The 25,133-nt window shown below is 40.9% G+C and overlaps 1 protein-coding gene across 1 annotated transcript in view; it reads right to left on the bottom strand.

Moving 5' to 3' along the window:
• Positions 1 to 19,183: 19,183 nt before the first annotated feature.
• Positions 19,184 to 25,133, bottom strand: part of LPAR3 (lysophosphatidic acid receptor 3) — a 28,314-nt gene continuing 22,364 nt past the window's right edge. The window contains exon 3 of the mRNA XM_063298199.1: positions 19,184 to 20,854. Coding sequence (XP_063154269.1) covers positions 20,523 to 20,854 — 332 coding nt within the window. The 3' untranslated portion in view covers positions 19,184 to 20,522. The remainder of the gene's footprint in view (positions 20,855 to 25,133) is intronic.

Consider the following 25,133-nt stretch of genomic DNA (forward strand, 5'->3'; position numbering starts at 1 on the left):
GTCTGGCTCCGGGTGACTGCAACCAGGCCCAGTTGTGGTTCAGTGAGAACAGTGCCAACTATATCTGCCACGTGGTCAGAGTCCTGAGGCAAACGCGACAAAGCATTGGCCAGAAAGTTTTTCTTTCCCGTAATAAATTTTAACTGGAAGTTAAAGCGACTGAAAAATTTAGCCCAGCGAATTAGGACTGAGACACCGGGGGGCGCGGAGGGCTTCCAAATTCCTGTGATCAGTCCAAACCTCGAAAGGCCATTTAGCGCCTTCCAGGAGGTGACACCATGGTTCTAAAGCAGCTTTTACAGCAAAAGCCTCTTTTTCCCAAACATGCCACCGTTGCTCAGTTTCAGAAAATTTTCTGGACAGATAAGTGCAGGGTTTTAAGTGATTTTCAGAATCTTTCTGTAACAATATAGCCCCAATTGAGAAGTCAGAAGCATCAACTTGGACCACAAAGGGGCGGTCAGGATCAGGGTGCTGTAAAATAGGCTCAGCAGTGAAAAGGGTTTTTAACTTTTCGAATGCTGCCTGGCATTCAGGTGTCCAATTCAGCACTGCCCTAGGATTTTTCACCTTGCGTGTCTCTCCCAAACCCTTGGTACATAGTAAGTCAGTAAGGGGCAAAGCAATCTCAGCAAATCCCTGGATAAACTGCCGATAGTAATTACTGAACCCTAAGTAACTTTGTAATTGCCTCCGGGTGCGGGGGCGTTCCCAGCTTAAAATCACCTGAATTTTTTCAGGGTCCATCTCAATGCCTTTGTCAGATACCCTATAGCCTAGATAGTCAAGTTGGGTTTTGTGAAATTCACATTTGGAAAGCTTGGCATAGAGTTTGGCATCTCTAAGTTTGCTTAACACCTGTTTGAGGAGGCGTTCGTGTTCCTCCTCGGTTTCAGTGTAAATGAGAACATCGTCTAAATAAACCAGGACCCCTTTAAACAAATGATCATGTAACACTTCATTAATTGCATGAAGACCCCGGGTGCCCCTGCTAAACGAAAAGGGAGGACTTTGTACTGAAATGAACCCAATGGGCAATTAAAAGCAGTTTTCCATTCATCTCCAGCTCATATGCGGATGTGAAAATAGGCTTCACGAAGGTCGAGCTTGGAAAAAATCTTGCCCTTGGACAAATGGGCTAACATGTCTTTCATTAGTGGCAGAGGATATTTGTTGCAGATCGAGACAGAATTTAACCCCTGATAGTCTGTACAAAGTCTAAGCGTGCCATCCTTTTCCCGGAAAAGCACAGGGGCCCCAACTGGGGAATTTGCAGGTTCAATAAACCACCTTGACAGATTTTTGTCAATAAAGTCCTGTAATGCCTCAAGCTCTTTCTGAGTCATTGGATAAATTTTCGGCTTGGGCAATTGAGCGTTGGGAACCAACTCTATTGCACAGTCGGTTTTTCGATGGGGGGGGTAGTTGATCTGCTTCCATTTCCCCAAAGATGTCTGCAAAGTCTTGGTATCGATCTGGCAAGCCTTCTAAATGTGCCAAACTAAGGCGCGGCATGGCAATTGCAGCCCTTCCAACCCCCACATGTGAAGCTCTCTCCGCTGTAGGGGCTTGGTAAAACCCATCCTTAAAAGTCAGAGTTCTGTGTTCCCAGTTTATATATGGGCTTCAATAGGTCAACCAGGGAATCCCCAGAATTACCAAGGGATTGCCAACAGGTGCCACTACAAATTTTAAAGACTCACGGTGGCTGCCCATTTGCATCGCGACAGTTCCAGTGAAATGGGTTGCCAGCCCCCCCCCCCCCCCCGCTGTTGAACCATCCAACTGTGTGAAGATCAAAGGCTGCTGAAGGGAAAAGCTAGGCAGGTCCAAAGCAGCAACCAGATCAGGGTGAATCATACACCTGGAACACCCAGAGTCCACTAAAGCCCAGACTTCTGTAGTCTTAGTGCGGGAGCCCAATTTCACTTTTACTGCTAGAGTTGGACAGTCAACACTCACCATAGCAACTTCATGCCCATCCTCCTCCACCTGCCCGCAGGCGCTTTTCAAGGCAGGTGGCTGGCGTTTCCCACCGGTTCCTTAGAGTCATCTTCAACCTCTCCTGAGAAGTAGGGTACTTCTTCAGCATCGGCTGCCCCCTTGGCTGCCGTCATCCGCCGCGATGAGGGCGGCGATTTGGCCAGCAGTTTGCCCACTCGGTCTCCAGCCTTGGCTTTTGGGCAATCAGATGCTCGGTGTCCTTCCTTTCCGCATCGGAGACACTGACCCTTCGCATAGTGCTGATCTCTCTCCTCTTCCCAGGCTCTGTAGCCTGGCCGGGCAGCAGTTGCGGCACTTCAGGGTCCCCTCATGGTGGCTGGTTGCTTTTCAGGTCGTTTGGTTTTCATGTAGGTATGCTGGGCATGCTCAGCCTTGCCGGCCAGACAGATCCATTCGTACAATGTCTCTGGGTCATCTCTACACAACGCCCACCACAGGACGTCCCTGTTGAGTCCCTCTTTAAATCGTTCTATTAAGGTAGACTGGGACCAGTCAGTAATTTTCCCAGCTAAAGCCTTAAACTCCAGGGCATAATCAGCTACAGACAGTTGGCCCTGGCTAAGATCCTTCAGTGCCCTTTTAGCCCTGCCCTTTTAGCCCTTGCTTTGGCTAGCGGATCTTCAAAATGCAGCTTTAACACCCACATAAATTCCTCGAAATCCTCAAGCTCAGGGGAGCTAGCCTTGCTTAATTAAACATACCAATCAGCCGCTCATCCCTTCAGCTTGGTGGCAATGGAAGTTATTTTAGCCTCTTCGGAAGGGAAGCAGGGTCCAAACTGTTTCATATAACTTTTAGCATTAGTGAGGAAGAAAGACAACTTAGTTGGATCCCCGTCAAGCTTGACAGAAAAGTCTTTCACCCCCGCTCCTGTTGGAGCTGAATTAGCAGCTGCTTGAGTGGTTGGGCCCCAGGTTACAGTAGTTCTCCTGTCTCGGGGTGGGGACACTGATGGACGGGCTCTGCGGGGTGGAGACTCATTCCGGCTTCGTCTCCGGCCCCGCTCCGCCAGTGGCCCAGGTGAGGGGATGGAGGATGATTGCGTGGAGCTGGAATCTCCTTCACGCCTTGGCTGCCCCCCCCCCCATGACAGAGACAGGGCTTTTAGCATGTACTCCATTGATTTTAATTTGGCCTCTATCACTCTTAGCCTTTCAGGAGTTTGAGATTCCTCCCTCCCTCGAGCATTAGGCTGACTCCCTTCTGATACCGTGGTAGATTCTACGTTTGGGGCCAGTGGGAACCGATACTTCCAGGATGCCTGGGACGTCCCTGGCTGGGGTTCTCCCATTTCATCCCAGGTGATCAACTCTGCGGGCAATTTGCTGGGTGCTGGTTGCATTGGTGCTCTCCCATCTTCAGATCCCTCTCCCTCCGGGCTGGAACTCGAATGCTGCCGTGAAGCTGAAGGTTCTGGGGTGAAGCTCCGTTCTTTGTTCCTGACCGTTGACTTGGGCATCAAGCTAGTCGGCTCCTCGAGTCTCCCGGTTGTGGGTTTGGCTTTGGCCATCATTAACTGTTTTCCCTCACAAGAAACTAATCTCGGCAGGAGCTGACAGTACAACTTTGGGTATTCTCAGCTTTATGTAATGATTGCCTATCCTAAAACACCATCAGACTCATGAACAGGTTCATAAAGATATCTGATTTATTAAAGAATAGTATGCAGGATCACAAAGAAAGCTGAGAATGGAAAACGCATGCCAAATGCAAACTAAAAAACCCTCGGTACAAACGAGATCCCTCCCCCCATAGAATCTTCCCAGGCTCACAATCCCAGGTGCTCCTAACGGCTTCTGCTGGTCCGCAGGAAAAGTCCTTGAGCAGAGCACAATACCCAAACACATTCCATTGAAATGAACATAGATACAGAGCTTGGCACAAGGTTTCACAGCAGCTCCCTCCCAACAGAAACGCGCATCAGCACCATGGCATGTGAAATGTTACGATGTACAGTGCACATTGAAACAGTGAACATGACACTAGCCAACATCTTCAGTGCGAAAAGGGAATGTGACTTGCTCTCAGTTTATATTTTTATATGTATGTATGTATGTATGTAGCTTGTATGGTCAGTCACCCAATTCACAGGAACTCTGGGCAGCTTACTAACAAATCAAAAACAATCATTAAAAAACATATCAAAACAGCAGAAAAAATTGGCAGTTGAAGACACTAACCAATATACTACCATGTTTCCTAGAAATGGGGTAATTCAACACTCTGGCCTAATGCCTGAGGGAACAGCCAGGTCTTAGGAGCCTCATGAAAGGCCAACACAGTCAGGTTTATCCAAATCTTGGGGGCAAGCTGTTTCACAGGGTAGGCTCCCTGTATTTGTGTATTTAATTAAAGCTGCCTCTCCCAGTTTGGTGTAGTGGTTAAGGCACCAGGCTAGAAACCAGAGGAGACTGAGTTCTAGTCCTGCCTTGGGCAAGTCACTTTCTCACCCCTAGGAAGACAGAACTGGCTAGCTACCTCTGAAAATGTTGCCAAGAAAACTGCATGGATTTGTCCAGGCAGTCTCCAGGAGCCAAAACTGACTTGAAGACAGAAATTTCCCTTTCTTCCCCTTCTCCCTTAGACACCAGGCAGCTGACAAGCAAGAGCAATAAGTATTTAACATGGTAATTTAAAAAATAAGAATAAGAATAATTCGTATAAAATTAACAATCAGCCAATTAAAAAATAGAATTGGGATTTTTCTGTATTTCCTCTGATAATGCTTAACTCTTTTATTTATTTATTTATTTGTTTGTTTATTTATTATTCAACTAATTTATATGGCTGCCCAACTCACTCACAGTGACTTCAGGCAGATTACAAAATTAAAATCCACAATATAAAAACCCTTCAACCCCCCACCCCACCCCCTGCAGTGGCTACAACACGATCAAATCAACCACTTGATCAGCTCCATCTCAGTCTGGGGTCCCCAGGCCTGCTGACAGAACCACCTCTTTAGGGCCTTTCGGAAAAGCAAGGTGGGGGGCAATCTAATCTCTGGGGCAATGATGTTCCACAGAGAGGGAGCCACCATAGAGAAGGCCCTTTTTCATGGTCCCACTAGATGAATTTGCCTCATAGAAGGGACTTGTAACATATCCTGCCTCCCCGCTCTGGCGGGCCGGGTAGATGTGACTGGGAAAAGGCAGTCCTTCAAATAACCAGGCCCCAAGCTGTGTAGGACTTTAAATGTGATAACCAGCACCTTGAATTGGATTCAGAAGCAAATTGGCAACCAATGCAGCTCCTGCTGCATCTAAAATCAAATCAACTAAAAAAAAATTAAAAATGGCCCTGCCCAACAAGATCTTTAGTTCCACGGGTTCTATAAAGAGCCAGGTTTTTACAGCTCTCCAAAACATTAGGAGTATAGAAGCATACAGATTTCATAGATAGTATATTCCAGTGGGACAGGAATATCATTGAAAAAAATTTCCTTCTGGGACTCCCATCCTTCTGAGCTCCTGAGGCACAGGTGTGACTGTGCCACTGTCACTGCTGTTTGCTGCTAAAAACATTGCATATGAATTAAATAAAACACATTCTGAATGATGTTTTGGTTTTTGGTCCTATAGAGATAAACTAAATTGTCTCAGAGCTTTCTACAAGGCAAATAAGAGGGAGGGAGTCATAGAAATACTGAGACAAGGGTGTTCTACAAAAAAAGGAACTTTCTGTGACCACCTATTAGAAAGTTATGTCCCTTGAGTGGATACAACTACTTCCACTTGACATCCCTGTCATTCCCTCACACTCACAAAACAACATTGTACTGTATCTTTATTTTCAGCACTGTATTTTTTAATTCTCTTGCAAACAAAAGATTTCTTCCCCACAGCCTCCTAGATAGGCCAAACTATCAGAACAGAAATTAGGACTATTATGTAGAACATGTGTAAGAGGTGGCTTAGTTTATCTGAATCCTCCTGGTTCCCTAATCACAGGATGAACATTCCCTAGCAATGGATTTTGTAGGACATCTCCCTATGACATAGCCTTTGTTTCATCCCCAGCCCTCCACAGAAGCAGCTTTAAAATAGCGTTTTCCCTTTTCTTCCAACAAAATTTATGCTGTGGAAACTATCTACTTGCTTCATCAATAAAGTACAATAGTTGATGATATAGTTGGGGGCTAAGGTCTGCTCAACCCCCATTGGTCACTTTAAGCTCCTTTCTGCTTAGTCACTTGGCCCTGCCTTCCATGGCCATTTTGACTTGGGATGCTGGGGAGACTGAGTTTCTGCAGAGAGAACTGTCTCAATAATTCTGTACTGGTGCTTTCTGAAGTTCTTGTCTGGTCTTACATGGTCTCGTTATATACATGAGTTTAGACTCTTCTTCTAATGCAAGAGCATTAGATTGGGGTTAAAACAGGACTCACTCTGTGATGCACTAGGCAAAATCAGAAAGGAGAGCTGGATTCTGCCAGTCATGTATTGCTGGTTTTGATATTTATTCATTTATTTATTTGATATTTATTTATTTATTCATCAAATTTTGCCACCACCCATCTCCTTGCAGATATCAAGGGTATATCACATGTTTTTCCTTGCTTCTGCCAGCAAGACTTTCTTATGGCTATAGTTTTAACTGTCTTTATTACTATTGCAATGGCGCATTTTGCCAACTCCATCAGCTACATCTGGGTGCTGATGGCCACAGCCACTCACTACCAGCATTGCCATTTCTTTTTAACATTAGACTAGGTTGGGGGTTGCTAGTTCTCAATCTTTCCCTCCCACTTCACTCTGTGCCCTCCCGCTGCACCTCTGATCTATCAGCCAGGCTATATTTTAGAGATGGTCTTAACACTCTTTCAAAAGAACTCTAGGCCAAGTTTCAGAAATAGCCTGATTGAGAGATCACAAGCATAAAACACCTCTGCACCTGCAACCTGTTAGTCAGACCACATCAGACTAAGCCCACTTTTAACAAGCACCCACTTTTGGTGGTGGTCCCCAGCTATGCAGTACACTCTCTTGGGGTTTCCATTTGGCCCCACTCTGTCCCTTTAGAAAAGTAGTCAGGATGTTGTCTTTTTCAGTAGGTCTTTAAAGAACAATTATGAAGTTATCTGTTTTTTTAAAAAACAACTTTTTAAAATTTTGCACCTATATGTGCTGCTTTTACTAGAAAACCGGGTGTTCATTTCAAACAAAAAATCAGCATATAAATCTAATAAATGTAATGAAATATATATTATAATCAAAACCTGCTTTTGTAATTTCCATTTTCTCCATACTTCTGTTTCTTTAGGGAAAGGTTTGATTTGGGGTTGGGAGAGTAGAGGAAAGAACAAAACAGAAGTATCACTTCAGTAGGTATAACAGATTGCTTTAGGACTTGTAACTGACTCATGGGTCTGAGTCTGTTTGTCATGCTACTTTATTTTAGCATATCTTCTGTACTGTCTCATTAACAGAATGCTTATTTTTCTTAATCTTTACATTTCTTAATCTACATCCACTGGTATTTTTTAAAAACTCCATTTAATATGTGCATATTGGAGATTCAATTTAGAGTACTTTAAAAATTCAACATGCAGTTTTAAATCATGTGGTTAGGTGAATAATTCCACCCTAGTGATTATGCTTACTAGTGTCTCTGTTTACATACATGCAGAAAAAGCACTACATCCAACATTCATTCCATGGATTAAAATCCTCCAATTTGGAAATACCCTTCTTTCTCATTATTTAAGTCTTGAAAACATTGATTCAAGTGTTCTAGAAAATGACATATATTGTTATTTATCATCAATTAAACAATATGGATTATTAAATCATTTAACAGCACATGAGTAAAACTTGTCCAGTAGGTTGACTGGTTTACCTCTTTGGATATCTTCTCTTTGTTTCATGTTACTTACCTCCAACCAGCAGAAATTTTAATGCTTTATTATATGGAGCACTGGATTCATAACAATGAATGTATCTCTGGATGTGCAGTACTATATTAACAAAAAGAATGGAGTAGGTTGCAAAATTACACCTAGTTAACAATCAAATACTTTCAAGCATGAAACAAGCCTGTTGCTTTTAAAACATTAGATCACTCATAAGTAAATATTTACTTTTGGTCATTTATTTTCACTTAAGGAACGCAGGGAAATCATCCATACATAGAGATGGAGCAAATGCAAGAAATGGGAAGGGTATATCAAATCAATGGTATGTGCACATCCTGTGAAGCTGTGCATCCTTCAGGGTGGATTGGTTCTTGGAATGGCATATTGCAAATGTACTCCTAAAAAGAAAATAAAGAGGGTCACAGCTGCACACAAAAAGGAGAATAGAGTTGTAAAGAAAAATATACCTTAGTACAGATAGAGAATAAATCAAGGCAATGCAATGCAATAGAATAAAAATGCTTGCCCAAAGTGCATACTATTATTGTTTTAGAATATGAGTTATATATTTCTATGGGAATGAAATCCAAGGAAGAACACTTGGGATATTAGCAGAGACTGAGTATGCCACCTTCTGTATCCTTAAGGGTAGCATATTCTACTACAGTCTATAGAAGTATAGTAAAGGTAAAGGTTTCCCTTGACATTAAGTCCAGTCGTGTCCGACTCTAGGGGGCAGTGCTCATCTCCGTTTCAAAGCCGAAGAGCCGGCGTTTGTCCATAGACACTTCCATGGTCATGTGGCCAGCATGACTAAACGGGACACCGTTACCTGCCCGCCAAAGCGGTACCTATTCATCTACTCACATTTGCATGTTTTCGAACTGCTAGGTTGGCAGGAGCTGGGACTAGCAACGGGAGCTCACCCCATCATGCAGATTCGAACCGCCGACCTTCCGATCGGCAAGCTCAGCAGCTCAGTGGTTTAACCCGCAGCGCCACCGCGTCCCACCTATAGAAGTATAGAACTACAGTAATTCCTTTGTTGGACAATTGCACAACTGAAAAAAAAAACTACTTTCTTAATTGTTTAATTTAAAGCCACAAAATGTTGGCTTTTACTTAAGTAGGCTTGTGCCTTCTGAGGGAATTTTCTTTCCAATAATTTTTGGCAACCTGGCCTACATATCTAAGTGAATGTGGTAGGAGAGTGGACTGCACCAAGGGCAGCTGCATACCATTTTTCATGTTTTCCCAGTTAAAAGAAGGCATATTGCATTACATGTTGAAAACTAAAACAGTTTACACAGAACTGCAGTGGTTTTATATTTGTAGGGATTTATTGTAAAGATATGATCCCCCACCCCATCTCTGCAGAAAGAAAGAAAACAATTGTTATTTCCAACTCAGGCCTATTATTGCCTCCTTTTGATACAAGTGTATATTCAGACTACATTTATTGTTTATGCAAAGCATTAGAAAGCCATGTCGGACTGGAACACTGGCTAATATATTTGTCAATGTGAAGCCCATAGAGAAGACCTAAAGCCCAGAGCACCCTATATGTAAAGACTCCAGAAACTGGCACTGAGTTATAATGCTTCTGATGCTGGAGGCAAAACAGAACCATCATGACTAGTACTGAGACTGTAACCTTCCTTGAGTTTTTCTAATTTCTCTCTAAAGTTGTTCTAGTTTATGGGCATTGCTGCCTCTTAGATTAGCAAATTCTACCAGTGGTTAACACTTTGTTCATTGGACCTAATGGCCTTATGGCAGTCCCACTCAAGACATAATGGTCTTAGGAAAGCTGTTTAGATAGCCATGTGTATTTCTTCACATACTTCAATTGCTACTTCAAAAGACTATCTCTGTGTATCACTTAAAATGTGGTCAGTGAGTTTTGTTGCTTTTGGAGGATCCCTCCTGTTCCTTCTGCTGTACAGAAACCTGGAGTTCTGCCCTGAAGTCCTCCCTGATGGTACCACCCTGATGACACCACTGAATTCTACAGCTGAGTTTTGTTTTGTGTGAAAATATGCTTCCTTTGTTCTGCCTCAAATATTCCACCATTCCTTTTTTGCCCAACAGTTGAGAATCATTGGCTACAATGCTGCAAAAGGAGATTCAGAGAACTACTAAACTATCTGATCATAGAGATATTGGAATATTTCTGAAAGATAAGGAACTAAGGATGGCAAAGTTTGATTTTATAAATCAGCAATGAGGAACCACTATGTTCATTGAAAGGTAACTGGTGCACCAAGCCAACTGAACCAGTTTAGGCAATCAAACCTAAGTGAGTGAAAGTTGAATAAAAACTTTGAATTTAAATAGACTGGTTCTAATTTATTGCTTATGAAGAATTTTACTTTTATAGACAATGCGTGCATTCTATAATGCAACACAGATCCACAAAGGAGAGGTAAAATGTTTAGACTTCGGAGTAACTCTTGATATAAGTGATGGTATAAATATGAATTCTGTTTATAAATACAGAATAAATTGGTCTGCTGAGTAATCCTTTGAACTAGATGTACTAAGTATGTGAATCAGTGATCGTATGCATACAAGGTGTATGTACTGTACCATTAGGTTATGGGATTTGTTTCAAAGGTTACATTCTCTGTAGGTTTGGGAAAGACCTAGATGTTGGTCTTGGTCACTTCCTAGTTGGACTATTGCAATATGCTCTACCTGAGGCTGCCCTTGAAGACCACACAGAAGTTACAACTGGTCCAGAATGCAGCAGGAGGCACAGTGTTGGGTGCCCCTCAGTTAACCCATATTACACTGCTGTTGTGCAAGCTGCAGTAGCTCCCAGTTTCTTTCCAGATGCAATTCAAAGTGCTACTCATCACCTTTAAAACCCTACATGGCATGGGGCCAGATTATTTGCAGGATCACCTCTCCCTGAGGATATCTGCCCACCCCACCACATCAGATAGAGTGGGCATGCTCCAGACCCCTTCCCTTAAATGTTGCCATCTAGTGGGACTTAGGAAGCACGCCTTTTCCTTAGTGGCCCACGCCCTGTGGAACACCCTTCCCTTAAGGATCCAGCAGGCCCCTACCCTTTTAGCCTTCTGGAAGGCCATAAAGAACTGGCTCTTACCCCAGTCATTGTGAGATGGGAGCCTGTGGATGGTTTTGCTGGAGGCATACAAAAAGGATGGCCGAGGTGCCAGGTTTTTGTTTTTATGGTTTTTATTGGTTTTATTGTTGTGAACTGCCCAGAGTTGTGCTCTAAGATGGGTGGCCATACAAATATGATAGACAGACAGACAGACAGACAGACAGACAGACTGACCAACCCATTTCAGGAAGACAATTTTAAAGAATCAGACCAACAAGACGTTCATTTTTCGTTCCCCAGTCTCCTCTTACATTGATACAAATAATTCATTTCTGATAGTTACTGTAGTAAGAACACATGGCATACAGTAACTATCAGAAATGAATTATTCAGGAAAATGTATAGCTTTTCTTTGAGGTAGAATATTAACAATCCACAGAAAACAAAACGAACTTTCATGAGATCAACATTTTTCTTTCCCAGGAAACCCTATTTCTTAGTGCTAAATTGATCAGTGTGATATACTAAAAACTATAGACCCTTAATAGGATTTTTAAAGATTAGCATAGCTGCAGTGAACAAAACAGAAAGTCTTCTTGAGACTTAAGAACAGGAGGAGCAGGTTCTGATTAAGACAGGAGACAAAAGGATTTAGCAGTTTAAGATGGAAGCAGTAAGACAGAGGGAGCCCAAGCTTTGCATACTGATTAGAAATACTAAGTAAAATCAGGAATCTATGACCTGAGGTCAGCAGACCACATGTGCTCCCCAATTTGCAAACCTCTGGGCATGCAACATTACACAGATATTCACCTACACAATTTAGCTTTTTCCCTGAAAAAGGTAATTTAGTGCATCACTCCTCACTATTAAATCCCCTTAACCCTGCATGTTGAAAAAGAACCAAATATTTTTAGCCCATCCAATTTAGTGCCTCTCCCTGGCTATCAATAGGCTATGAAGACCCTTGGTCAAACAAACCAAAAAACCACCCTGTGCTAAATATTTGGTTCTATTTTTTACTGAATAAATCACTCTTGATTAAATTATGGTTTCAAAGGGAAGGTGTGACTTATTCTTGATCAACTACTTGATCAAACATTTTCAAACATTTTTGCTGTATAAACCACCTTAAATATACTGCTTAAAATTAGTTACTATTTCTTAAAAATGCATATTCATTTCTCTTAAAGGAGCAATGGGGACCTTCCACACCAGGTTTTTACACCAATCTGGCATTGGCACTGTTCTATTTCTAAATGTTGTTCTTGATAGCAGAGCTCATTTTCCTCCAATCTGGGTATGCTCAGGTGTGGTGGTCTCTCATGAAGGATACACAGGCTGCAAGTTTTCTCAGGATGAGAGCTTGTGGTCTCTCATGAAGAATGTAGGAAGAATGCACAGACACAACTTCCTCGGGATGAGAGCTTGTGGTCTCTCATGAAGAATATACACGACACACAGTTTCTTGGGATGAGAGCCCCGATTCAAGCCGTAAGCTCTTTTATTATTCCCCCAGCTAAGCAAGTGCACTAAAACAGTAATTCACATAGCAGAAGGCTGATTGGTCTAAATAGCAATGCATACCTCATGTAACCCCCCTGATAGCCTCCTGGCACAGCTCAGGTTACAGCTCCTGTTGCCTTGTGAGGAAAGTTTTTGCTACAACCTTATCCACTATGGAAGTTCAAGGAAGGTTCAATGTAAATAAGCATCTCGCACAGCTGTCGTGGTTTGCCAACCAACAACATAGCATACAATGCTCTCTACACTCAGGACAGATAATACTTCCATTTTGTGATTTGCCACACTAAAAGTCCATCTGTTTGTGGGTGTTCTTATCTCATTGCTGCCTCTCATATTCTCTAGAAAACACTATCAGCTCAAAAATCTTAATTATTTTAATCAGTTTCAAATCCATGTAGAAAAAAACAAGCTAGGACAGACATCAGTGGAGTGGAGTCAAAAAAGTTAAGATGGCAGTTTCAACCACGCAATCAAAGCTCTGCCCCTTTTTTCACTTGTATATGATGCATGTGAAAAAGGGTTTTGATCCTGCAGTCATGGCTGCCATCTTGACACCCTCCCACCTGGCGGCAGCTGCTTAGCTTGATATTCCCTGCTTATACAGGCAGCGTGCCCAAAAATCTTGCCTTGCCTAGCCTCTGAGTATACTGAAGCCATTACTCCACCCACTCGAAGGCTCTAGACAGCAGTCTGCATTCGTGGTTGCAGCTGTTGAGGAAAGCACATGGGGAGCAAGTTACCAGATCTTGTCATAGTCACTGCTTTCAATGGGTTTTTATTCAAAGGAATGTAACATAATCAAATGACAATGTTTGAACTCTCCTGTTGGTTGGCTGGAGGGTGCTCTGATTGACTCATAGTGTGTTCTCTGCCTGTTCTCAACATTCTGAGGTCAGCAAGAGTGAAATGTTTACACACCAAACTTCACAATGCTTTTGCAGAATCAGAATGGGGAATGGTGCCCTGTGGAAAAGTCTCAGGCTTAGATAGTGAGTTTCCCAATTCAATTTTGTTTGTCTTCTCCAGAGTTAGTTCCTATGACCCAAAGGAATTTATAGTTAATCTGTATTTATTTCTGACTTTTTTATATTTTACAAACAAGATACATAAAGCTAACAGCAGCTGGGTGGGGAATACAGAAACATAGGATAAAAAGCTTAAAACATTCTATATCCAGGTATCATACTTTTCACCTCCAGAGCTGTTAAGTGTAGCTGCTACTATCCAGCACTTAAACAGGGAGGTATCCTAATGAAAAATCTCCCACATATTTAATTGTTATAATAAACTTTAGCATGGGGAAAATGACAAAAGAGAAAAGATCTTTTATATATTTACCTCTAAGGTGAGACTTATGTGTATGCATAGGACTGCAGTCTTCACATAAAGCTATCAAAAAAGCCTTTTTAAATGATGGGCAATTACCTCTCCCAATCCTATCTGTAAGGCCTATAAAAGTTTTTAAATAGCTATTATAAACCATTTGTTTAATCAAGCCTTGATTTTTTTGTGACTGCTGCTAATTGTTTTAACTTTCTTTAATGCATGCAATGTTCAATTTTAATCACAATTTTTCATGAAGCTGCCAACCCCTCAATTCAATAAGTTGCAAATAAAGCTTGTTTTTCAGGACCTAAAATATTTACCAGAATACTCTATAAAAACAAATCCATGAATGCCACTTGTAATTCATGCTTCTCTGAAGATTCCAGTAGAATAAAAGAATGAAGTTCAAAAAGAATAAATTTATAGGGAAAAATTGAGGGTAATAGTTGAGTCAGACTGTGTCAGTGCAGAATAATAAATTCTAGTAGAGATCAGATAAGAATAGGTTTGAGCCCACGAGACACAAACAAAGCAACTCTAAAGAGATAATTTTAAGTAAAATAGCAGGTGCAGATCTAATTAAAGTCCTAGATGATTGCTTTAATTTTAGAATTTAAGTGCAGCTTCAACTGCACAGTCACAGCCACCATCTTGCCTTTTTTTTTTTAACTGTACCTTGCAGATACCCGAGTCTCTGACAAAAAAGTCAACTTGTGTACTTTCAGCAGGTACAGATTTAGGAGATACATATCTGGATGTGCATAAGAGTGATCCAGCAACAATCTGAAGAGCCTTCATAGAATCATTTTTATAGATATTTTTGTGGAAATTTTGTAGAGAAAATCTGAATGGGAACATAATCAAAAGCTGCATGAGTTCCAGATAGATTAAAGTAAAATTTAATTAAATACTTCCTGTTTGCCAATATAAGCCATTTTGCTGCTCTCCGATTAGTGTGGATAGATTAACATTACAGTACCCAAGTGAGGCCCTGAATAGTCTCTCGTGGTGCTCAGAAGGTGCCTGGTAGCATTTTTCTGACTAACACATTTTATTAAAAGGCATAAGCTTTGGTGAGCTGCAGCTCACCTCATCAGATGCATAGAATGGCTAGACTGATGTAGGGAAGGGTTGGGGGGAAGGGAGGGGAACATGGGTTGGTTATTACATGTTAGATTACCAGTACCTTATCAGGAATATCAGTTAAACACTCTAATTTGGAGCATGGAGATTAACACCATGGAAACATTCAGACAAAGTTCCACACAGACAATCAGGACGTCATTTAAAGGAATAAAAAAATTGTGATTGGATGGATAAGGGTGGCAGGTACGAACCACCAAGTCATGAGAAAGAGGAGCTAAGAGAGCACGGGGAGAGGCAAGCAGGGAGTAGTTGTAGAATTAAGGCAAGGAATCTGGGCTAGATTCCAAAAAGAATGGGAAGCTGCTTAATGGTTGAGAGTGAGTGCCACGAGGTTGGAGTGATGGGAGAGGTGAACAGCTTTGGCTGGAGTTTTGAGAATAAATGACGGGAATGAAGTATGAAGGGAAAAAAAGTCAGAGGGATAATTACAATAGGTAAAGCACTAAGTTACTATTTGAATCACCATTTTACTTGTGAGAAGGGGAAGCAGGTGTCAGACTGCTTTTTTCAAGGTTGTACAGGGAGAAGCAGAACTTGTAGATCCCTATCATCAGCTCGTCTTTACCTTCCCATTTCAAGTGCCTCTATTTATTCAACTATCCAGAGGAGAGTCTTTATCTATTGGGAAAGTCATGTTCTCCAGAGGGGAGTACTGTGCAACAGGCTGCCTTGTAAGATGAGGGGCTCCCTTCTTCGGTGGAGGGAGTAACTTTCAGAAACGTTGTAATTTTGTTCTGCATTGCAACTTCTGCATTAATTAAAGCTGAAGTAGATCAAGGATTGGGAATCTTGGTCCTCCAAATGAGGCTGATTGCCATTCCCAGTATCTCTACCAATGGTCATGCTGATTGACTGAAGCTGCTGGAAGTGTTTGTTCAGCAGTGCCTGTGCTCGTGTCTGGACTAGATGAAGGCTGAAGTCTCTTCCCACTCTTTATTTCTATGAAAGAAATTAACAGAGACTTTTAGAAAATGGCTGGGTCATGGTGCTGCAGCACTGCAACTTTGCATGCAGAAGATTTTACATTCAGGGGTCTTCCCACAGCAGCCCTCAGTGCTGTTATCCCGTACAGGAGTTGGCACAGAAGTGTGCTGATTCAGAGAAGTATTTTGAACTCTTGTTTTGCCTCACCCACAAAGCAAAATAGAAGTTCTGTCCACAGTGAAAGCCCTGGACAGAAGAGGAGGGAAATGTCTCCTTTGGTGCTGGTTATACAGTGGGAGGCCGCAGCCCTCTGGGTCCTGTGCTGTCAGTTCTCCAACTACACATGCTGGATCAGAGAACTGGCATAATAGGAGCCATCCTCCCCACTCCCCATGGCCACAGAAGTGGAAGGGGAGGGATGAGACCCAATTCCCCATTTCTTGCCCCTCTTGCTGTGGGTGGCAGTCAAAGTGGGGGAGAGAGGGAAGGGAAGGGGGCCTTCCTGGTCTGTTCCCACAGGAGCACAGGCAGCAGAGCTATTTCTTCCAACTTAAAACACCTCAAGGTGAGTGGGTCAGGGGAGAGTTAGGAATGACAGGGAATCATGTCTCCACATGATTAGTAACACAGCTTCAAGCTGGGCAAACAGGACATGTACAGATGAATCTTCAGTAACTTTAACAGATTCAAAATAATACAAGCTTCTAGCAATAGCTATGGCTTGTGGAAGCCAGTTGATACCCTCTTCTCATTATTGTTTCAGGTTTGGTTTTCTGTATTTTAAGTTTTGTACTTGTGTTTTATTGCTCTGGGACTGATAATAATTTGATTTGATACAAAGGAGAGAAAAGTGGAGAACTGGAGTTAAGTTTTTCTTTAAAAAGTGGGGGGGGGGAGTGTGCCTGCCTTGTGGAATCTCCCATTTAGACTATTGTAATGCGCTCTACTTGGGGCTGCCCTTGAAGAGTATCCAGAAGCTTCAGTTGGTTCAAAATGCAGCGGCCCACAGTTTTGCGCAAATCTAGATTTGCGCATGTGTCACCTCTGGTGCGGGAGCTGCAATGGTTGCCAATTTGCTTCCGGGTCCAATTCAAGGTGCTGGTTATCACTTTTAAAGCCCTACATGGCTTGGGGCCAAGTTATTGCAGGACTGCCTTTCCCCCATCACATCCACCTGGCCCACCAGAGCGGGGAGGCAGGTCCCTTCAGTTAGAGAGGTAGCGTACATCTAGTGGGGCCAAGGAAAAGGGCCTTCTTCGTGGTGGCTCCCTCCCTTTAGAACATCATTCCCCCAGAGGTAGGATTGGCCCTCTCTTTGCTCCTCTTCCAGAAGGCCCTGAAGACACGGTTTTGTCAGTGGACCTGAGGACCCCAGGTTGCTTTGGCGCCAATCAAGTGGCTGATATGAATGTGTTTGCTGCTGCCGTGGGTGTGTATTGTTTTTTTTTTGCTTTTTAATTCTGTAAGCTGCCCAGAGTCACCGTTTGTGAGTTGGGCAGCCTTATAAATTTAATAAATAAATAAATAATGCACCTTCTCCCCCCAGAAGTGAGGTTAGCTCCATCCCTTTTGACATTCTGCAAGTCCCTCAAGACCTGGCTGAGTGATCAGGCCTGGGGGTCTCACAGGACTGGGGAGATTTTGCGATGGCTCCCTTGCTATGGTTAACATCATCCTCTCCTGTTTTGTTTGCTTTATATGTATTTATTGGTTGTTTTAACTGAGTGTTGTACACTGCCCAGAGTCACTTTCTTGTGACATGGGCAGCTCTACAAATATGACCAATAAATAAATATTGGAAGAGAGATACTGGTGTTATGGAATGCTACTAATGAAAGATACAATAGCAATCAAGAAGCTATATACAGGCAGTCCACATTTAGTGACTGACTCATTTAGCAACCGTTTGCAGTTACAACAGTGGTGAAAAAGTAACTTTGTGACCAGTCCTCCCATTTACAATCTTTGCAGGTCTGCAAAGGAAAGCTGAAGAAGATCATAAGCACAGCTGCAGTTTCACTCAGCGACCACTTTGCTTAATGACCAAGTTGCTGGTCCCAATTGTGGTTGCTAAACAACGACTACCTTTACAAGATGAGGCTTGGAGAATGATCACATTGAGAGATGTAGATAACTGACATAATCTGAAACTAGTTCAATTTTTACACAGAATCATAGACAGGATATTTTTATTTCTAGGGTAGTCTATATTTTTTAACTGGCTTAAACATGAAATCATTCTTAACCCTTCTAGGAGTTCTAACAACAAATTCTGTCATATGCCTCTGTGCAGGTTGCAACTGCAGAAAATCCAGAATACAATGTATGAAATTCCTTTAGAAAAAAAATACTTTTTTTAAAAGAACGGTGCTTATATCTGAGTTATATACATACATACATACATATATATGGGCTCTTTTGATTGTTTTTTATGGCAGGAACACAGAGAGAAAATGCACCTCTTTCTTTCAATACGTGATTATTCTGAAACCTAGGCCAAAATATTCATGATTCAGAATAAATGAGCATATATTGTATTTTCCCCTTCACCTTGTAAAGCAACTATTCCTTGTCCTTTCTTCTGGAACATTTCAGCCAACCTTTTGGAACCTAACTATATATGTCCTTAATTGTGATTGGTTTTTATTTGTTAATTGCAGACAGGGTTTTTTAAAAAGATAATTGCAGCATGAAAAGGAAAGGATAAACCACCACTTTGTGGCTCAATAGAAATGATCCACCATTAACAATTCATCACATGCAATTAAATGAACAAGATTGCAGTAAGGAGATTAACAACATATGTGATTAGACCCTCAGAATTTCTTCCAAAAAAAAATCCCAGTACTTGAGGTATCCAAACTCAGATACAAGTATTTATTCAAAACACTGGATAACTGCAATCCTGTCTTACACACATTCCACAGGCAATAAACCATTTAAAATGTAACATGTGAAAAGTAATCTGTACGTATTAAGATTTTTAAAAATGAAAATATTGCAATAAAAGTATATACAAATTCATGCTTTTGCAGGAGCTTCCAGGATCGTGTACTAATGTGAGAAGATTACGTCCCTCAATCACAACTGCATAAATATTATTACCTTTTTCTCTTTTTCTTCTGATTATAACAGACTACCTTGACCATACTGCTTTCTAAACTCACACGCTTTCAAGAAATTCAGCTTGCTAACAAAATGTCTAACGTACTTCTGCTAGCAATACACTGGAATGGGGCTATAAATGATTGTAAGGCAAAAACCTTTACATTTTTAATAAAATACCATAATCAGTCCACTCATTCAGTTAAAACAGATGCTAATGATTTGGAAGTCCAGCCATTCTAGGTCTATTAACATGACATGGGAGCTACATGTGCATGGAATAACTTGTTATTAGGAGGTCTATAGCATGCACTTAATTTTTTAGAATGTTACTAAATATTTCCACTCTGGAGTGGAAGTGCCATGCTTAGAAACTACTTCTGTACACTGATTTTTTTTGTGGGGGGGAGATAAATACCAGATAAAGGACAAATGTTGGTTCTACAGCTCACATTTACAGCCTGAAAAAAATTGTATTAAAATGCTTAATTGAGGAACACATACAGTATTCCACTTAGAAAACTAAACAGCCAATTATGTTTACTCAGAAGCAAGTCCCACTGAGTTCAGAGCAGCTGTAGGCTGCTACCTAAAGCAAACAATTTGAAAGTCAGGCACACTGAATAACAGATGTTAATTCTGGTCTAGCTCCTCCAAAGAAAACTGTATCTGAGCTGTACCACTTCAGAGGAGGGGTAGCAAATATGACTGAAAGCTCTATATTACAGAAACACTAATCACAAAAGAGTAGGCCCTTCAGTAAAGAACTAGAACCTTGTGGAGAAGCTTATTTACATTGTTCCCTAATATCCTGGTTACCTGTGTGGATTTTTATTAAATGGGAACCACCCCAAGTCTGCAATGGGGGTGCAACTCATTCTGCCACCTGAGGGTGAAGAGTGTCTTCTACTTGCTGGGCCACTAACATGCCTTACTTGGAGGAAAGAAAGCTCCAGAAGACCAAACCAGCTGCTTTGCTGTGGTGGCAGAAAAGCAGTCAATGCTTTGGAGTACTTGCTTAATGTCCAATTCTCAACAGAAGTTTGTCAGAAGGAGGTGCTGAGCACTGGGCCAGCTGGGTCCCATGTCTGGCAACTGAGGTAGCTTGTGCCAGGCACAAAAAACACATTTGGCAATGGCAGCCCTCAAAAGATGAAAAAATAAAACCTCACCTGAGGATGAGGATCTCACCCTGCTCCTGACCCTGCCACCTCACCACAACTGACTGTTGAGGTGCAGCTCTGGCACAGTGACATCTCACCACTGCCTAGACCTCTGAAGAAGGAGACTCCATAAAGCTGCTTGTACTGTTTCCAGACTTAAAAGGAACACTGCAGAGTTAAAACCACTCCTTCTATTCTTTTTCATCCCTTCAAGTACATTTTTTTCCCATCCAGTAATTATTTACAACGATGTCAGGTAACCCTGGGATCTGGGTTTTGGTACAGAGAACATATTCTTCTGTGGTTTCAGGGTTCAGTGATCTCAGGTAGTTCAGAGATCATTTGGATTGCGGCCTCCCCCCACTGCAGTCCACATTCGGAGAAAAAGAATTCATGATCATGTATTTTCTTTGCCACTGATAGTTACTTGACTAATGCCATTTTCTAAGTATTGGCTAGAGGAATCTGTGCTCCTACTGAGTACCGCAGAGGGGATCCTAGAAGACCGACGCTCCTGGCTTCTCTCCTCAAATGAGCAACAGATCATGCGCCTCATGGTATTTGACATCTCGTCGTCTTTATAGGAGTAAATTATTGGATTCATGACAGAGTTCAGCAGAGCCAGGAGAAGGAACCACCTTTTCACGTTCTGAACCTCACAACGAGTGCAATTCAAGCCATCAAGGAGTAGTACAACAAGTCCAGGAGTCCAGCACACAACAAAAGCACCTACCAGGGAGAACAAAGGAAAGATTTAGAAGGATTATTCAAGAACAAATTTACATTTTCTAAACAAAAAACACTACTCAGCCTAAAATGTATAGGCTTAAAACAGTACTAAACTCACACAATTCATCTACAGATTGTGAATGGAGCAAGATTCCACTAGTTTACCCTCCCCTCAAATTATTTTACATTTAAAGGTGTCTAATTAAGCAGTATAAGATCTGCTCCAGAGATAAAGGGAAGTATACCACACCCACTAATGCTCCTTGGAAGCCTTAAATCAGATAATCAGCAGAAGAGGGCTTAACTTGCTTTTGAACATCCTCCAAAATTCTCTGTTGTTATCGCCTAAAATATTTTTAAACCATTCAAAATAACATGGAGTGCTACAAGAGATGTTTTATGGACTATGAATCAAGTGGCTGACCTATGTTTTCACAAAGCACTGGGCGGGAGCATCCACATGAACTACAAAGGCTTAAACTTCCATTGTTTTGATACCCTGTGTTACAATTTTTTGTTATAAGAACACCAGTGAAGGATCATTCTTTTTTAAAAAAATCAAGGCGGTGATAAAATAGGAGGAATTTTCAGATTGCAACAGCTAGAAAGATTAACTATCCTCAACTTACATAATAGGTTTCTGAATCCAATGTTTAAATCCTACACATTTTATCTGGTATGAAAAAGGGGGGCTGTGATGGATTAGGAGTTGGTCACATGATTCCACAGGATCCCTTCCAATCTAATTCTTGAGTAAAATTTGAGAGTATAAATTCATCAGTATTTTTTCCTTGAGGCAATGTCCTTACAAATTGGTAGAAAGCTGTTGATGGCTAGTAACATTCCGATAGTGTATTTCAATGGCAATTAAGATAGCCCAAGGAAGCAGAAGTAATGGACGGAAATGACAAATCTTTCTCCTCCCTTCAACTCCATCACTTTCCCTCTGACAGGAAGTTAGTCTAGCCTCCAGTCAAAAAAGAGAATCCCCATCTTATGCTCAGCTTTTACTGCCTTCTAAAGATACTAAGTGAATGCTGGAACTCCTGAAACATCATGTTGCTCAGAAATAAGGTGCGATGTTGAAAAAGAAACTAAGAACAGCTTACAACAGATGCACATGCAAAGCACAAAACCACCATCAAATTCATTCAAGGAATATAGCACAGCTCTGCAATTAGAGTTTGGCTAGCTTGTTTAATTCAGGCAGCTTCCTCCCAGATCTTTCATGGTATCTCACTGAAAACCATGGCTAATGGCTTACTTCCTGCTTAGACCTTTTGGGGTATGCCACATCCTTTACCGTCCAAAAATAAAAATAGAGGAAGTTGCTTCCACTGACTCCCCTGTTCTCACTACCGTCTTATAACAGTAAAGAAAATATGTCGGGGATGTAAAAATAAATGCAACAAGTCTTATTCACCTGTAAAAACTGCATCATCCATTCAAACATTAAAGGATTGGTTGAAGGGGATTCACAACAGAATGATTACGAAAGCATAGATGAGCAGGTTAGAAAGGTTCAACAGTAGGGCATTTTATTTTATTTACATCCCATTATTCAATTCCACAGTTAACAGAATGTCTATTAAATTAAAAATTAAAGCTACCATGTTAAAAAAAAACCCTCCAATACATTAAATAATTATAAAGCAGTTCAACTGTATTATGCTCTCATATCTAGTGCCAACACTGCAAGTTTGTCACTCTAGGCTTTCAGTGTAAGAGAGGAGAGAGAGAGAGAAGCTACTCATAAACCAAATGTGTGCTTAGCTGAAGCCACAATTGCAGCCTAGCTTATAAGAATAGAAAAATTACAGCTCTGCACAAAAAGCAGGCTACAGAAGTCATACCGAAGAAAGTTTGCTTTTTTTAAAGTCACAATTTATATTCCAAGAAGTCTTTCCCCACTCTCCTAAAGTCTACACATAAATATTTTAGTAAGTGTTCTTGTGGCAACAAGGAATTACACTTTAGGTGGTATGGCTATCCTTTGACCAGGCAGATATTAAAATAAGTGATTCAACTACCTGCCTAGAGTTCAATTTACCAGTGTACCATCCAACTAATATTCAATTCAGTAACTCTTAGTATATAGGGAAGGAAGTTGAGTTCAATTCCTATTTTTGTGCCCAACTTGCTGTGCAGCTTTAAGGAAGCCCTTCACTTTTCTAACTGCAAAATGTGAGTAATAAAGCTTGATTATATGATCAAGACTGCATGTGTATATTACATGCTTCCATTCTGCACCACATGAGCATGAATTTTAGCTAAGAATGCTAAAGCCTGCAAATCAAGCTCGACTCCTGGTGACTCCACAGTTAGGTTCTTCTACTTTTCTTAGGAACAGTAGGAAATGGTTTGGCCTTTTTTTCTTGCAGAATGTTTTTCAACTTCCAACTCTAGCTTACAGCCCCAAATAATTTAACATCCAAAGCATAAATACAGAGGGTTTAATTTGGAGCATTTTTAGATGTTGAAAGAAGTTCCTGTAAGTAATAATTACAGGAAGTATTGTCAGGATACCGCCTTAAGCAACCTCCCCCAATCTGGCGCTCTCAATGTCTTGGGCTACAACTTCCATAATCCCTTTTGATGTCACCATCATAGGAGTTGTAATCCCACCATATCTAGATGATACCAAGTCAGGGAAGATTTGGCTTTTAAAAATAATCACATTCATTTTTAATTGTTTAATTTTTTTTCTGAAATTGCGGCCATAACTGCGCCATGCAGATGGCTAGACTTTCTAAGTTTTGCAAATACTTAAATATTAGTATATTTAGAACAGCATTGAACAGGACAAGTAAATAAAGTGTAATAAAGCTTTCATACATATGTAACTCATCATCAAGGCATAAGATTTCTCCTACTGGTACCCACTTCTTCCATATATGATGCTGATTCAAGAATGCAAGTACCTTTGGTCTGCAGGTCTAGTTTTCTTCAAATCAGAATGATTTTTTGTTACTTTCTCAGAATCTGGATGAGTTTGAGACTTGGAAGACATTCTGTAACATTGCTACAATATTAGCTGCATTCACAAATCTATTCAAAGGGTTTGCAACCTAAATCCAATTTCTCTGAAAGTCTTTCTTTAAAACTGCATTGATGAATCCTCTAGCTTCAATTATTAGTTCCTGCATTCCACATTCTGGAAAGCACATTCTTAACCACTCTTAAACATTCTTAAACAACCACTCAAAACATTTGTATACTGTCAGTGTAAGCATATATGTTTATATGAAGAGAGACTTAGGGAAATAATAGCATTTCTTCTCAAATATAGGCATGTCACAACAACTGCCAAGCACACTTCGAATTAGCAAACCAAAAGTCTTGTGCTGGCTTGCCTGGAATGCCATATTCTTTCTTTTCAAAAAGTTGTTTTGCATTTTTAGCCAAGATGCTTTTTTAAAAGTAGTCTGCAAATTGAGAAGCTTCTAGAGCAGGATTTCTCAACCAGATTCCGTGAGAGGTCACTAAGGGTTCCCTGGGAGAGCACGATTTATTAAAAAAATTATTTCAAATTCAGGCAACTTCACATTAAAGAGGTTAAGTTTCATTCTTTGTTTTTAGTTTAAGAACAGTATTAATGCATATATACTGGCCTGCCCATGAAAGAAATCTAGTAATTTTGTAACTTGTGGCCTATATTTGAGCCTGAATGTGCAAGGGTTCCCCAAGGCTTGAAAAATATTTCAAGGGTTCATCCAGGGTCAAAAGGTTGAGAAAAGCTATTCTAGAGCAACCTCTCTGACCTAGCAACTTCTAGATACTTTGAACTACAGTCCCATCAAGCACACTGATTGAAGGTATTAGAAGTTGTTGTCCAAAGTTGGGAAACACTGATCTAAAACATGAAAAAAAATCCTTTTGGATAAACTAACATATAATATTCAACAGAACATTACATTGTATCATTCAAATGTTTTTTTCATTTATTGGTTGATGCATCATGAATTCAGGACAGTAACTTTTACTTTTGTCATATATCTTGGTACCTATTATATATTATATAATACATATTACATATCCTTTTTACATATTTTGACCTTAATTCCAGTGTTTTTACATAGGTTGCTTAATCATTCCTGTTAACCACTTAAGTCTTTCTTTCTAGTTACAGTTAACCACTTAAAGCTTCCTTTCAGAGGAAAGCAAGGAACAAATATTAAATATTTAGTATCTGATGCAGCTACTAAACAATGATTGAGTGCATAAGTTTGGATGACAGCGATGATCGTATGTTAAAGCACTTCTTGTCCTAGAGCATCTG

The sequence above is a fragment of the Candoia aspera genome, chromosome 3, assembly GCF_035149785.1.
Source record: "Candoia aspera isolate rCanAsp1 chromosome 3, rCanAsp1.hap2, whole genome shotgun sequence".
Lineage (NCBI taxonomy): Eukaryota > Metazoa > Chordata > Lepidosauria > Squamata > Boidae > Candoia > Candoia aspera.